Source organism: Protopterus annectens, chromosome 7.part0 (genome assembly GCF_019279795.1).
Source record: "Protopterus annectens isolate FY-2018-M chromosome 7.part0, PAN1.0, whole genome shotgun sequence".
NCBI lineage: Eukaryota > Metazoa > Chordata > Ceratodontiformes > Protopteridae > Protopterus > Protopterus annectens.
In genome coordinates, this window is record NC_056739.1 from 1,712,283,690 (window position 1) to 1,712,301,196 (window position 17,507).

General features: G+C 39.2%; 1 protein-coding gene across 3 annotated transcripts in view; it reads right to left on the reverse strand.

Annotated features, from left to right (window-relative positions):
• The window catches only part of LOC122807195 (caspase-8-like), a 215,838-nt gene that overhangs the window by 139,556 nt on the left and 58,775 nt on the right, over positions 1-17,507 (reverse strand). For 2 of the 3 annotated variants that reach the window (XM_044078245.1, XM_044078247.1), the window contains exons 2-4: positions 6,820-6,976; positions 5,816-6,151; positions 1-22 (exon numbers count right to left, since the gene is read on the reverse strand). The exon at positions 1-22 is cut by the window's left edge and continues 84 nt beyond it. In XM_044078245.1, the coding sequence (XP_043934180.1) occupies positions 1-22; positions 5,816-6,117 (324 nt within the window). In that variant the 5' untranslated portion in view covers positions 6,118-6,151; positions 6,820-6,976. The remainder of the gene's footprint in view (positions 23-5,815; positions 6,152-6,819; positions 6,977-17,507) is intronic. The other variant, XM_044078246.1, reaches the window with a different exon arrangement.

A 17,507-nucleotide genomic window follows, 5' to 3' on the forward strand; every position in this document is an offset into this window, starting at 1 on the left:
TGTGATGTCATGTAACAGCTGCCTGATAAGTAAACAAAACACAGTCAGAAGCATTTTCCTCCTCAAGGTTAATTAAAAAAAAACTATGAGACTCTCGCATTACCTGTCTTTCAAAAGAAAACTAATTTTTAAATATCTGCATAGGTTTACTGCTCATCCTTATGACCTGTTTAAAAGTGCTTTAAACATGCTGAGTGACTAAATGAAATCTCTGATAATCCTTGTGTGTGTTCTCATGTGAAATTTTTCTATTTGGCTATCCTACCATTTTAAGTGCATTTTACATTCTAATTCCCCTCCTACCTTCTCCACCTGCCTCATGCCCTACTGAATGCCACAAGGGATTCCTTTTCTGCCTGCCATCTTTTCAACTAGCTGGTTCCATAGGTGCACAATCCTGTCATTTAAGTACTTTCTCAGACCCATGGCATATGTTATTCCCTTGGTCTACTATCTGTGCACTTTCCTCCAGCAACTATTGGTCCTGTTCGTGCCTTCTCATCTTACTGACTTGACTTGATACACTCATGTCATGTACGCCCCCCCCAATAAAATCTCTTCTGGTCTCTAGACAGAAGATCTTCAGCTCTTTTGGTGTCTGGTCATATCATTATGTTCTATCCCACACACACTCTTTTGGTGGCTTGTGTCGGAACTCAACAACTTGATGTCCTTCTCCTTGTATGGCCTACAGAAATGCACACAGTATTCAAGATGTGAGCTGGCCATGGCTACATAATGTAGAGGCATTATGTTATGCTTCTGGAGTCCAAGTCTCTGAGGACAGACTCCAGCATTCCATCCATTGCTGTCACTGCCTTCTTGTTTTTCTCCTGCTGATTCAGTCCAGGTTTGATCAGAACCCCCAGATCTTTTTTTTCTGCTGTACTGCCATCATGTCTTCTCCTCATGTGTGACACATCACGGCACATCTGTTGAAGCCCATTTGCAGTATTTTGCATTTGTCTGCTTTACACCTCAACTGTCACCATTCAGCAGACTTGTTCAGCTTTGTCAAATCTTTCCTTTAACTATTTTCCCTTCTGCCTCAGTGTGTCACCAGTGAAGGGTTGTTACTATACTCTCTTCTCCCTGACACATGTTCAAAACAAACATGCTGAATAGTACAGGGCCCAAAACAGACCCCTGTGTAACACTTCTAGACTCCTTTCTTAGTCTTGATATTATTCCTCTCTTCACAGCAGTCATGTCCTAGCATTCATCTATGCATGTATCTAGTTCATCAGTCTTGATCCTTCACCCAGCTGCTACAGTTGTTCTAGCAACCACCAGTGCAGGAGTGAGCCAAAGGCCTTGGTGAAGTTCAGATAAACAATGGCTGCCAACACTCCTCCATCAATTTCTCCTGAAACCCAGTCATAAAACTAGATCAGTTTGGTTGTCAACTCATTCAAGCCATAAATCCATGTTAGCTGCTGTCCCTGGGATTGCTGTTCTCTAGTCAGGAAACCATACTTACTCTCAGGATTTTGACTTAAAGGCTTGAAATTTCCAAGATTTTTCCTGCTCTGTACCTGTATAGGTCAACCAGACTTGCTGTTCTTCAGTTCATAGATACTTCAGCACTGCCGGGTGATCTATTAAAGATGACCATCGAGGGAGCTGCCGACACATTGATCAGATTCCTAATAACTCAGGAACGTTGCTCCTGGTTCATGTGCTCTATCACCCTTATGGGCAACCACTTCCAACTTAATCTCCTTCCACTCCATCCTGTGTCTGCCCACTGTTTTCCCCATTCTGCCTTGCTTCCTTCCAAGCATGGTACCTCTGCTTTTTTTTTTTTTTTTGTGAAGACTGAAGTAGTTATTCAGTACCTTTGCTTTTTTCCACATATTCCTTGAGCGTGCAGTTGTTTTTGTTCTGTTTGACCAGATCTATCTCGCCCTTCCCCCTTTCTGCTATGTAACTAACAGAATCAACCTGCTGAGTTGATCCAGAGCCAATGATAGAGCCGAGCACATGACTACTCAGCATTAGCCATTCCCCCGGACTGTCACATTAGTATGTGTCCTCCTCAATGAGACTGCTGCCTCTCACACAGACAGAACCAGGAGAAACCTAGTGTGAGTGACAACTTTCTGAATCAGAAAGGCTTACTGTGATGCAGAAACCTTCCAGTTTAAGGTTTCCATATCATTGTAAGCCTTTTTCATCCTATCCCCTAACATTCTTAACCTAGGAGGCTTCATTAGTGAATTTTTTTGTTGCCTTAGCATCTTAATTTACTGTGGTTGTGAAGAGATGTGGTATTTGGTTATTTAACAAAAAATAATACGGAAATTACAGGAATAAGCAAAAGGCCCATTAAGCCACATAAGCATTCTGTAAATAAACCATTTAATAAAATATATAACTTATTAAAGTAAAACCATTGCAAGTATGACAGTTAAAAATGAAAATCTAGCATACCTTACTGCAGAAAATAAAGTATCCTAATACATATACACCATGGAATATACAGTGTATGCCTGGCTTAGCCGTTAGTGTTTATTTCATGTTCTGTGTTCATGTTGCATGGAGAACTGCACTGTTTATTAGTTATAGCTCATCTATGCAGCTATGGCAGCATTTAAACAGTGAAATAACATAACATAATCAGCCATATGCCAAGCTTCTTCCTGATGTGACCACAGTATCAGGTTGCTACAGGCAACAGCTGATGAGTAAAGAACGGCTAAGTTAAAGCACGTTGTGGTTTGGTGCAGCTTCACAGAGCTACTTCATGTAGCCTCTACATGAAGTCCTGTTTCAGAAAAACTGCTTGTTTATCTAGGGCTTTACAGCCTTGGTATGATCATCTGTCAATCTGTAATCCTCCCTCAATGCATTTCACCTTAGCCAACAGGTCTTGATACAGTAGAGGCACTTCAAACAGAGAAATGAACTATAGTTCCATTATTTAGCAATAACATCTATCTTCTTTTATGGTTTGTGTATAACATTTATCCTGCTTAAAAATATATTGTATAATGCAAGCTTTTTAAATTTAACAAATGTCAAATAAACAAATCAATAAATAAATTTAAAAGTTTATTAGGGTTTAATAAATGTTAAAAATTACAATGTTCAAAGGTAGAATGAACCAATAAATAATTCAATTAATGAGATTAAGTTCAGAAAAACAAAAATAACTATGTACACATATATATATATATATATATATATATATATATATATATACATAACAATAAAGGTTATTTTTGCAAGCAAGATGGTGTGGAAATAGCATTGATGACAGAGCATGTTAGTTAAGAGTTAAAAAATCACCACTTATAGTATGGGGTAGAGGCCTGCGACTCAAAATTAGCGGGCATCAGGGGCTGCGAAAGCGCCTCACTGAGTACCGGCGAACCGGTGACTGGCTTAGGAGAAGCTTCTTCATTGGTTTTGGACCTCGACAGTCTGTCTCTGTCTTTTTCTTCGCATTTTTTGTGAACTCCGGTAGTCAGCTTGCTAACCGATGACATTTCAGGGTAATTAAATCTGGATCCAAAATATTTTGAAGCAAAAATATACAGACGCTTAATAGTGCATTGGTTAAATCTAGCACAAAACCGACAGCAAGGCACATTATGATCTGGGCCTAGGCAAGGAATACAGTACAAATGAAAATCCTTTTGAGGTATTTCCTTCCCACAAGCAATGCAATTATTAACTTTTACTGACATCGGTAAAGAGCAAGAAAAAGTTTCCCCAACAGGGTACTTAGCTTTAGTTGAAGACTTCGGTTCTGAAACTGGAATGCGAAAATTTCAGGAGTCGGCTGACTGGCACTTGCGAACTGCTTCTGCTTTGGGAACCACGCGGCAAGAAAGACTGAATAAAATGGTGTCGGCTACATGTTTTATACCCCTGATGACCTGACGTCATGGAAGAGGAGACAGCAATCGATGCAGGACCCAAGACTTTGTTATTCAGGCCGAATGAGGGCAATCTGCCAGCAGATTACTCAAATGTAATGACTGCAACAGTGAAACACGAAGAACATCTGAGTAAATGTCAGAAAAATCCTACTAGGACAGCTGAACTTTATTTGGGGTTAATCAGAGTCTCTAACTGATGGCAGGTGAAGACTGAATGCTACAATTAAATCAAAAGGTGCTTCAACAAAGTATTTGTTTAAGGGTGTACTCACTTATGCAACCAGTTTATTGTACATTTTTTATATTTTTCCCCTAAAAGATTCATTCAGACATTGCACTCAGTCTCCCGATTTCACACACACACACACACACACACACACACACACACACACACACACACACACACACACACACACACACACACACACACACACACACACGCACACACGCACATACACACATATATAGATGTACAGGGAAGGTGCTACTTTTGGCAAACAGCACTTTTGTTGACATTTGTTTAGTCGTGACAATTTGGTCTACTAAATAGATGATCGATACCTTTCAACAAAAGTAGCAGATCGGATGACTATCGCAGTTGTGGAATTTCATCTTTCCCCAAGAATTGTGTGATCTCAAAATATATAGTTAGCAGGGGGTATGGGGGTCACAGTCTTAATAAAGGTAAGTAAATCCATATATATATATATATATATATATATATATATATATATATATATATATACTCACAAATGCACGTGTGTGTGTGTGTGTGTGTGTGTGTGTGTGTGTGTGTGTGTGTGTGTGTGTGTTTCTGGTTGAATGCTAGGTGGTCCAAGTGTAGTTTTGTCAAATGTGCACTTTGGGTTTGAATGTGGTCAAATGTTGTAGTGTTCAAATGTTGTGCATGTTGAAGTGTGGGTTTGCCAAATAGAGTAGTGTTTATTTATTTATTATTTGTTTATATATATATATATATATATATATATATATATATATATATATGTGTGTGTGTGTGTGTGTGTGTGTGTGTGTGTGTGTGTGTGTGTGTTTCTGGTTGAATGCTAGGTGGTCCAAGTGTAGTTTTGTCAAATGTGCACTTTGGGTTTGAATGTGGTCAAATGTTGTATTGTTCAAATGTTGTGCATGGTGAAGTGTGGGTTTGCCAAATAGAGTAGTGTTTATTTATTTATTATTTGTTTACTGGGAAAGTCCGACTTGGAACAAAGCCAATTTTCAGCAGCGGCCTAGGGAGAAACACTCCAGATGTACATCTTTGTATTGTGGGAGGAAACAGGAGCACCCGTAGGAAACCAACATGAATGCAGGGAGGACATGCAGAGTCATCACAGAAGGCACCCCAGCCAAAAATTGAACCAGAGAACCTGTTGCTCTGAGACGACAATGTAACCATTGCACTACTATGTGTTGTTTTTAGAGATATTTGGAGTTTATTTTCTTAATGAATCTCCACTTACATACACTGCTAATACCTGCTAACCTTGCCCCTGCTCTTAACCCTGCATCATACCTTAGAAAAAACATTTCTGTAACATTATTCAAACAAATTTGGTCTGTTAGTGATTGTGGGGGGGGGGGGGGGGGTTCTTGTAAGACCACAAAAGGAACATGTCTTCCTTTTGCAAACTTTTTTGATTTCAGTGTGTTGGGTTTTCAGGGAATATGTATTTTGAAATGTAGGCATCTCTCTGGATTGATTTAATGCTAATAGCATAAAAGAATATATGAAAATGAGAAAATTAACAATAACAACATGAGTGAACAGCTGTTTATGTTAAACTTCCTGACTTATCCCAAATAAGTAATGAAAAATCCCTTATACCTTTATCCTAGCAATGGACTGCTGACTAACTAAAGTGTATCTGGCTCTATAAAATGTGATTTTTTACCAAAAATCATACATGTACCTGTAACTTGAAATAACAGCTCTGTTTGGTATAGAGAGTTCATTCTTGACTTCGTTTATTGTAGCACCAATCACTGTGAGTAGGTCAAGTCGTTTTACTCTGTACAGAAGTTCCCTTAAAATGAAACATCCCTTATCCACTAGAACTCCATTTTCATTTAGTTTCAGGAAGAGATCCATTCCATTGCTGATTGATTCCAGATCCTTTTGTGGAATGAGATCCATGCAAAGGAATTTGAGGGCAGCCACATTCTCTCCGTTCAAATGTTGGTCAAGCTCACAAATAACAGGACAAAAGGCCATGGCCTTCAAAATGCTTTTAACTCAACTGTCAGACCTGTCATCAAATAGAGAATAATAAATAATTATTCACACTTTCATTATGCACACAATACATGAGTCTGATATGTTTGTTCCATTGCTCTGCTAATTGTATTTAGATTACTTCTGGTATCGATACATTTTTCTCCTTGTTTTAATGTTAATTACATATATTCATGACTTTTAGCTCTCACATTTTGTCCATCTGGTATGATACCTTATAAGGCTGGGCAAGATAAAAGCAAAAATAACATGCTGGCTCGCTGATATTAAATGCTGGACCACAAAAGTAATGTGACAACTTTTTTTGTGCCTACATAGATTTTATAATACATGTAATAAGTGTCCGTCATAAGGACTTCATGAGTTTTCATGTGGTGACTGTAGTCGTGATAACTTAACTATGTCTGGAATAGAGAAAAGCATGCATCACTCCTATCCCACTGGTAAAACAGACACTTTAAGAAGTATCAGTGCAAGAAAAAAAAACTCTATGCGTGATATTCTCAGTCTTAGTGATTTATTGTCCCATTAAGTATCAGACTAGATGATTTGAACAAGTACTGAGTGCTGTTTCTACTAAATAAATTCTGGTTAAGTAACATGCAGGGAGATCTTTCATTTTTATGGCAAGCGATGAATCCTGTCATTTTTAAATTTTCACACTGATACACATATACTCACAATCTGCATACTTTTCTCTTCGTCTACATCTGTGTCACAGGTCTAAACGTCTGAACTTCACACACAGATTGTTTTCTTGCACTGATAATTTTCAAAGTGCTGCATCAATCCAAAGGGTAAGAAATTATGTCCTGTCTTCATACTTTCTGTGCACAAGCTGGAACAAAAGTACTGTTTGTTTATTTGTTGTTAGATTCTTTGCTTATTTATTTTTTATTTGTTTATTGGGATACAACACAGATCTGAACTGATTACTTTCAAACCCAGCCTAGAAGTATAGACTCAGGTATAAAAATGAACATCTGAATACATACACAGAAGTAAAACTGCCCATAATAGCACAGTCATTCAAACTAGCCAATGTATATACAAAAGCTTGCATATAAGGGGATCAATTTCCAGAATAAACCAAAATAATTCAGATCAGGAAGTTTAATTACAGAAGTAAATTATGCATGTAAGTGGCCATGCATATAACTGAAATAATTTTAACTAAATGACATACACACAACAGGAAATCCAAGAACTGTAGCGCTAACTGTACAACTACAAAATTTAAAAAAAGAATCACGCTACCTATGCAACTTTAGGAAAATTTTCAACTACTTACATCTCTCTGTTTGTATATCATGTAGACTTCTTCAGAACAAACACTATATATTGCTTCAGAGATATAAACTTCTGATCATGAGACTACATTAGTGAACATATCGTAAAGAAAGACAGTGGGCTGTCTCTCTGTCCTACTGCAAATGTAAATGAGATATTCCTGGAAAGCAGCATATGAAAATGTCATGTTCTCTCTATGAGAAATGCCTGTGGAAAGTTATTTACACAACTGAATGATTCATAGAACCTCTTCATTGTGAAAAATAACCACCAGTTGAGTTAATTATAGTCAAAAGCTTGTGTATACCCATCACTTTAAGTGGTCGAATTCACATTAGAAGTGGTGGAAGTTTAACCAACAGGTAGTGTTGGGGTGTATGTGTGCATGTTTGTATAAGTGCGGCTGCATGTGTGAGTATAAGCAAAAATATGAATGGTCTTAGGTGTGTGTGTTTGTCTGCCTGAGCTTTCAAAGTAGGCGGGTAGTTAAAGAAATGGAGGGATAGGGTGTGTGTGTGTGTGTGTGTGTGTGTGTGTGTGTGTGTGTGTGTGTGTGTGTGTGTGTGTGTGTGTGTATTTTTGTGTGTGTATACACACATGTGGAGGGGTGAATAATGGGGCCGCCTATGCCAAGATCCATAACTTACTCATCTTGCTACCAGTTCAAAAAAAAAAGTCCATCTTTTTTCTCCGATTTGTGTCCTAGGGAGCAAAAAAATAAAAAAGCACTAAAAGTGCTTCAGCCCTGACTGCAGCTGCATTACTGGCATGGACTGCTGAATGCTTGTAGTGCCCTGATGATAGATGAGCATCACCCTGATCATGCCCTTTAACACCTTGCACCCTGTGTGCCTGCCCCCTTCACCCACCCTAGCTACTCTTCTGCCTATACCAGCAAGATGTATGGGCAAACAATAGTGATTATTGCAGAACAGTGCTTCTTACCCATTGCAGTAATCACTGAGTGAGTCAGAGAAATGCAAATTAGCTGATTATCAGCTTTTCCCTCATTGCATCTGTTGTAGCTCTGGATTATTTGTTTCTGCAGTTGCATTAAAGGATCCTTTTTGCCACAGACCTGCCACTCAATGACATCCCATTTCTGAATCCTGGCCCATTACAATAATAAAAAAAACTTATATACATATGCCTTACATAAAAAAAAAAATCAGTAAACAGTCAATAAGTAATCATTTACAAAAATGAATAAGCTAAAAATTGTTGTAATGCAATGGCTGTCCACCTAAATTTCGGAGCATCTTCTTTTGAATTTATAAAATATTTGTTTCTAAAGATAACGGTCAGTTTATTTTAGAGATCATTCTTCACAACACGTTTAACAATGTCATATCATGTTGATTTACCATTACCGTTTACTGAAGATCTCATCAGTTTGGTGTTAATGTAACTTACCATTGGTGTATAAAGGTAGTCACATGTCTTAAAATAATATGTTAAGCTTTAGTGACTATAACATTTGTTCTAAACAAGTCACTGTGATATACAGATGGATGAAAGTGATGAACATTTCATTGTTTCATATTTCTCTAACTAATATGCTGTTTTGTTTTAATATATACACAAGAGACTAATGTTGAGTTGTGTAGTCATATGTACAAAAGTGACAAAGAACTCACTTAAAAAGCCCACACAAAAACCTATGTGGGTGGGGGTTACAATATATGGATTTAAGAAAGGGAAATGTGAATATGGAACAGAAGATTTACTCAGCAGAGCAAAGCTAATCCCGCAGATAAGTAAAATAATTGTTTGAAAAATAAGGGAGAAGGAGAGGAAAGGTGTATAATTATACATCATAGTTATTTTGAAAATACTTACACTTTGTATTTTTGTGAGGAAAAGTTTTGAGAATCTGAATTGTGGGTAGTTAATATGTATAATTGTGGGTAGAAAGGTGGAAGGTGTTATCATAGTGTAGGGTAGGGAAGCTGTGATCAATCTGCTAGTTTGTTGAGAAGATTGTGCAAGAAGTGGAAACTGCCGGGTATATATCTGAGTTAGCATGGAACATGCTTCCTCACAATGTATCTTATACTCATCTCACCTTAACCCATAAAATCAAACATACCCCACCCGCCTGCCCAGCAATTAGACTGCCACTCAATACTATCTTCCAAATCATCCCCTTCTATCAAATAATAAACAACTGCTTACAATATATAAACCTCAAAGGGCTGCTGGGGTCATTCTCTATTCCAATAGTGTAGCTAAAACTTGGATTAAAATTCCTATATCATCATATCTCTCTCTCAACTTTATCTTTTCAAACCCTTACTAAATAATTTCCTGTCTACCTCCTGGCTTTGTCTCTGCTCTTCATTTGGGGCATAGCTCTCTTAACAGCCTTCGTCACCTTTCTTGTCCTCCCCTTAAAGCGCTAAATCACTTAACCTGCATATCCCCTTCTAATGCCTCACCTTATTGTACTTCCTAAACTACTATACCTACTTCTAATTAGAACAGCCAAATTACTATTCCATCACTACTTCTGTGTTAACCCTCAAACATGCTTATCTCATCTAACACCTCACTCTGTTGTACTACATTACTACTGCCCATCTTATACACCACTCTTCTATCTGTTAAGTCTCAGTACAAGGCTTATAAATGTAATGTTTCTGAGTATCAATACAAATTTTATTATACTGTTATGTTATGTATTCAATGAAACTGCATTACAAAATTTGTAATTGTAAATACATTAAATAAGACACCTTGCAGCATTTCTCCTCAGTTCTCTGCTGAGAATGGGCACCTGTGACCAGTTGGACTTTTTGAATAAACACGTTAGTAAATAAATAAATGAATAAATATGCCCCATAGTAAGTATGCCACTTAAAGCAATGAAGAGCATGCATTCAGTTGAAGCAGTTTGAAGAATTGAAATGCATCTTTACAGTTCAGGTAGCAAATTTGCTTTTCAGAGTACTGAGGCATGGTGCTGCTTATTCTGAGAAGAAATGGTAGAGTCTCCTGGCAATGACCCAAAACTGATGTTTTTAAGGCAGAATTATGGCAACAATACCTTTCATGAGAGTGCCTCTCCATTCTGTGAGAGAGAAGGAGGAAATCTTTCTGTCCACCAGGCAAAGAACTATAATTTACTTATTCTTCACTTAGTTTGGACTACATACAATGGAAAGTCAAAAATCTGATCCAGTTGGGTTCCAAGGTGATAAAAGTTTTTAGCAGTTTCAAGAGACTAATTATATTTGTTTACATTGGCCCTGTTATCTAATCGAGTTTTAAGCTTTAGAAATGTACCATAAGGAATATTATTACTTAACTTCTAAAATAAACTACCGGACAATATCAAGATGGCTCTACTTAATGCCAGCTGCCTAAACAACCAACTGTCAGACCTTGAGGCCCTCCTGCATTTGGAACCCATGCATGTATGTGCTGTTACTAAAAGCTGGTTTAAGTGCCCAAGGACCACTCACTCAAGGGTCTATGTTCAGCCATCGAATGAAACTTGCATCAAACACTGAACATTGAACCCAGTGCATCGAACATAAAATCCCCAAATGTTCCTTTCAGTGAATGTGTGAGATTGGGAAAGGAACTAGTTGGCCAACACTTCTTCATCTGCTCTTTTCTCCACTGTAGTGAGGTCTCAGAGTTGGTGTATACAGTTAGGGGGTGTGGGGGGGCAAAGCCACCCACCTTTATGGGTTTGAAATACTGAGGTGTGTCAGACGGGGAAGTATTGGCCAACTAGTTCCTTTCCCTATCTCACGCATCCGCTGAAATGAACATTCAGGGAATGAAAATTTGATGCATAGGGTTTGATTTTCAGCTGTTTGATGCACGTTTCATTCAGTGGCTGAGCATAGATCTCTCACTCAATACCTGGGTTTTGTGCTTACCGCTCATTCAGGCTTGAAGGCAACTGTGGTGGTGTATCCACATTTCGTAGTGACCATATTATTTCAAGACAGATACCAAAAGGCCCTTAAGCCAAGCTTACTGGGATTCAAATCATACCAAATAAGATCAGCTATCAATTCACAGAACGTTATGGAACCCCCTCCATATATCCAGAAAAATCACACAACATTCCTAAATACTCTTTACAAACTCCCTGCAGATAGGAATATTTTTATCCTTAGTGATCTTAACTACCCACTGATTAACTGGGGGACCTATACCACCAAACTAGTATATGCACAAAAATTCATAGATTTTATAACCAAATCCCTGGATCAGATTGTTAAAGAGACTACCAGAGGACAGAAAATATGCTTGACCTGGTCTTAACAAATTTAGCAACTGTATGTGGCACCCCCAAGGTGTAACCCCCCTCCCCCCATGATCACATCAGACCACAAGCTAGTAACCTCCTACAGCAGAACCTCCAAACTGTTTGAATTGAATAGCACAGTATTCAAGGACATCACCATAGAGTTGTACATCTGTATGTTTGAAGCCGAAAATGTCAAGTTTAAGGGTATTACCTAAAATGCGGACACTGCAGAGAGTTATGAAGAATAATTCTACTCACACCTGGACAAATGTATTAAAATGGAAGTCGAAACTAAATCAAAGCTAATGCAGATGTTTAAAACAAATCACTGTGGTGGTCTTCAAGCATTAATAAAAACTATATAATAAAAGGAAGAAAAGCTTAAACCTATATAGAAAAACAAATGACTCCAAAATTAAACAGAACATCAAACAGCTAGATGAGAAAATAAAAAGGACATAAGAAAAATGAAGACATCTCATGAACTCAGACTACATACAGAAGCTAAAGGCAGCTACACATCCTTCTTTAGGTAAGTGTGAAAAAAATAACATCCCACATTGCTGCAAGCTTATTCATAATGGTACTAGCTACTCAGATCTAGTGGATATTGCCAACATACTGGAAATAAATTTACCACAAATTTAATCCTAGTGACATATATTCTAAAGCTATTTATCCCTCATGGAATCTAGTGAACAACCATCTTGAAAAATCATGCACTAAAGGTACTCTTCAAAAAATTGCTCATCCATGGAGCCTGACAACATACATGGTTGCCTAATTAATAGCACTAAGCAAACACTAGAGTACCCACTCCTCAACCTGGGCCTAGGAAATGGCTTTGTATCATGGGCGGGGTGCACAGCTGTTGTGATGTCCCACAGGAGGGGTGCACAGTTGTTGTGATGCCTCTCCAGAAGGGTGGTCCCAGCAAAGAACATGGGAATTACAGACCCATCAACCTAATGAGTCTTATAGAATATGTAACCAACCTAATTAACAATAATACATTAAACTTTTTATCAGACTCGACCCCAGGGAGTTTGGCTTATCAAGGGTACATTGTGTCTAATGAATCTTGTAAGCTTCAATGGGAGACTATTGCTCAGGCTGTAGACTGTAGTCAAGATGTCCATGGAGTATATCTTGACTTCAACAAGCAATTTGACACAATACCAAACGCAAATATAATGTTTGTGTCTTTCGGCTTTTCCCGGTTAGGGGTCGCCACAGCGGAACTCCGATTTGCTAATGATTGGTAGTGGATTTTTACGTACCGGGTTACCAGCCCTGATGCACAACCTTCAGCGCAAACAAGTTAAAAAACTTCAAACTAACCCGTATATGGTTAGGTAGACAGCCAGCTGGCTTAGTGACTGGATTCACACAATCAGAGTTGGGGTGTGTCATCTGACAGCTATCACATCTCTCATCCTCTTAGCACCAGAAATCTGGGCAATGTCTAAAATAATGTGGGGGATGGTAATAGCCAAAAATAGGAACAGATTTTAAATACTGCTGTTATAAACTTAGAAAGTTTTTTTTTTTTTGTTTAGAATGAAGGATATGAATTCTGAAATTTAATGTATGTAATTATTTAGTTACTGATCAACAGTGATTTGGCAGAAAACCACAAATTCTATGAGGAACAGACCATAAATATGTGGCAAAACTCTGGACAGTTGTGAAGTAGCTGATCAATGGAGTTCCACAGGGATCTGTGTTGGAGCCTTTGCTGTTCAGCACCTACTTTTCAGATCTCCAGTTATCAAAGGGAATCTTTTGCTAATAAAATTTGGGGATGATTGCAAGCTGGGAGTCATTGTCAAGCCTCCCTCTGACATACAGGTGTTCCAGCAGGAGCTTCAAAAGGGGTAGGAATTGTGGTTCAGCTGGAAAAAACAAACACCAACAGTCTCCAAGCCCAATCCAACAATTTAGTCCTTATTTAGTCAGTTTAAAATAAAACTATACTGGTTTCAGCAACAGACTTCCTCATTATAGTAATACAATTCAAATGTTCAGCAGTTACTTATCACATCCTTGAAGATGACATCACAATTCCCTGGGCTCACATTTAAAGACATATGCTCATATATAAATACAAATCAAACTAATATTCATTCAAACCAGGAGAAAAAAAAAAGCTCCTAGTTTCACAATCCAACAATGTTCCTTCCTCCCTGGACTATATAAAAAGAGACATAGTGGAGCTCTCGGATTATGTGGCCCAGGCAGGTATGACACTAGCCCTGAGCAGACTCCTACCATCACAAAGAATGATACCGCAGTACAAACAAAAAATTATTGACTTCAACAATTGGCTAAGTTTCTGGTATCATTCTAAAGGGATCCAGTATCTGTCTTCTTGGGATGCCATAACTGACAGACCCCGATGCTTTGCCAGAGATGGCCTGCATCTGTCACCCCTGGATTTCCAGGTACTGGCTAAGGCTCTTGCCAAAGACCAAATAACCACCGTAACAGCTATAAATAAATGCAATCTGAGGGTCATGCTGCTCAACACTATAGGTCTAAATCTCAAGATACACTCGCTCAAAGCACTCCTCAAAATGGAGAACATTGACATTTGTGCTGTAACAGAGACCTGGTTTAAAGCAGCAAAAAGCACCCCTGCGCTACCAGACTATAACTCATTCCACACTTTTCGGCCCCAAAACATGGACCGAAGCTCAAAAGATGGTGGTGCCTCCATATTCATAAAGGATATGCACACATCCAAACTAGTAGCCCAGCATAATGCATCTGAGAGATACTTCAGGTACAACTAACATTGGGTAAGACGGCGATCCAGGTCATAGCCTACTACAGATCCCCAACCATGTCCCTAGACTCTCACTCCACATTTCTAAGCACCCTGGAATCTATCAAGGTCCAACCCAACACTCTAATACTAGGAGACTTCAACTACCCCTCCATCAACTGGGAAAACTACTCAAGCACCAATACACTGGCCCAGCACTTCCTGGAAATCATCAATTCCAATGCCCTGGACCAGCTCATTCTAACCCCCACTAGAGGAAGCAACATCATTGACCTGGTTATTACTAACAAGGGCAACCATTGCTCTACACCAGCAGTCAATCCCTCCCTGGTCAGATCTGACCATAAAGTAATCACCATGAAAATCCACATCTCATCCACACACACCCCCACAAAGGTAACCACCTTGAAAAACTTCTCCAAAGCTGACTTTGGTCTCCTAAAAATAGAGATGGCTAACTTCACAGCACCTATGCCAATGGAAAATAGATGCATGACTGCTGAATTATACATCACTGCACTGTAAGAACATGTACATAAATGCATGGAAGTAGCCATACCCAACAGAACCAAGATGCTCTCCTCCAAAAAAAGGAAGTCAATCTGGTGGTCTCCTGGCATTAATAAACTCTACAACAGAAGGAAGAAACTGTTGAAGAAAAAGGTGAAGTCCCAAGACTGGAAAAACTCCCTTATTAGCCTCAGCAAAAAGTTGAGATCCCTCATCAAATCCTCTAAAGCCAGCTATGAAGGCAGAATTGCGGCAGACACTAAAAACAATCACAAAGCCTTCTATAGCTATATCAAGAACCTCCAAGGCAATACTCAAATTTGCTCTGAGTTATTGCACAATGATACCGCCTATACTGAGCCAACAGATATTGCCAACATACTGGCCGACAGATTCAGTGCCAAGTTTACCCCCTCCAAAGGACCAATCACAATACCGGAAGAATGCCAGGCACCCAGCATTACTGCACCACAGGTTAAAGCTGCATTGTCCAAGGCCAAAAATACAGCTTCAATGGGACCCAATAATATCCCTGGCTGTGTTATACATGAACTACAAATCAAACTGTCACCACATCTGTGTGCCCTGTTCAGTCACAGCCTCACCTTAAGCTTTGTCCCTACCAAATGGCACACTGCTACAGTCATCCCTCTCCATAACAAGAGAGTGACTACAGACCCTGGGAATTATCGCCCCATTAGCCTAACAAGCCTGATATGTAAAGCTATAGAGCACATCATCATGGACCTGATTAACAAAGATATAGGAAATCTCCAAACTCTAGACCCCATGCAATTTGGATTTGTGAAAGGGAGATCATGCCTGCTCAACTTGGTTGACTTCTTTGAGTCAGTCACCAGGGCTGTGGATGAAGATAAGGCAGTGCATACAGCCTACCTCAATCTGGCCAAGGTCTTCGATACCATTCCACACTCAGGAATTATTGATAAACTATGGATAAACTCACCAAACTAGGCATCAACCCCTATATCACTAGGTGGGTTGCAAATTTGCTCACAGATAGAACACACAGTGTGAAAGTAGCAGACTCCAAGTCAGACTGCTGACCAGTCATGAGTGGCGTCCCACAGGGATTTATCCTGGGTCCTCTCCTGTTTGGCATCTACTTCTCAGAAGTCCAGGCCAATACAAAGGGACTCGAGCTGACCAAGTTCACAGACGCCTGCAAACTGGAAGCCATTATTAACACCGCAAATGATGTAGACATTGTACAGAAAGGCCTCACTGAGACCAGTGATTGGTGTCGAAACCATGGCCTTAAGCTTAATGCCAAAAAATGCGTCATCATCCCCTTTGGTAAAAACTCAGTTCCCGCTAATTACCACATGGATGGGAGCCCACTGAACACTGAAGGCATTATAAGAGATCTGCGGATACAGGTTGACAGCAACCTCTCCTTCGACCACCACATTACCACTGTGGTCAAAAAGTCTTTCTATGTGGCACATCTCATTACCAAGGGTTTTCCATCCAGGAAGAAAGAGGTCATCATCTCTCTCTACTCTTCCCTCATTAGGCCAATCATTGAGTATAACTCCCCATTTGGCATGTACCTCACTAGACACCTGCAACAGCTGGAGAGGCCACAGAAGTACCTCACAAAGAGGATCCTTGGCATTAAACACATATTCTACATGGACAGACTGAAAATACTCCAGCTATTCTCTGTCTCATATTGCCTACTTAGAGGCGATCTCTGCATGACTTACAAAGCCATCTTGAACCCAGCGATGTTAGAAATGCTACATCTACAGAAATCCCAATCCCTCCACACCAATTGCTCCAGAGACCTCAACCTCATTACCACAATCAACAGTACATGCTGGAGGGACAGGTTCTTCACCCGCAGACTGCCCATGCTCTGGAATAGACTTCCCATATATGTCAAGCAGAACACCTTGCTGTCCCTCTGCAAGAGAAATCTTGATGAGTGGATGGGTAATAGAAAGTTCACCCCGGGGATCACTCCAGTGGCTCTACTTGATAGAGGCACTGGGACTAACATCAGGCAGCATAATGCCAGGGCACTTCTATGGGCTAGGCTTGTAAAGGCTCCAGGGCCATTAGCCTAGTACACACCTATGAATCTATGAACACTAAGCATATATTTCCATCCTAATTTATTTGGGCTACTAAACAGGAGTTTTTCAATACACAAAAAGAAAAACTGGGCATTAGAAATCCTAAGTGTATGTTTAAGCAAGGCATTAGATTCATGATGACATCTAATGTCACTACAATGTTCAAATATATGTGTTTTAAAAAATCAAGAAGCCTTTCCAACAAAGAAAGCAGATCAAGAACATGTAACTAAATATACAACCCATTGTGAATTACAAGTAACAGCAGTTTTAATTTCATAAACTCTAGGAGTGTTTGCTGATGTAAATTCATTACTTTTGAAAATAACTGCACATACTGTACATGCACCACAAGGAAAGACCCCTTTAAAACAATGTCAATCAAAGTAGTTTATATTTCATGTACTACATT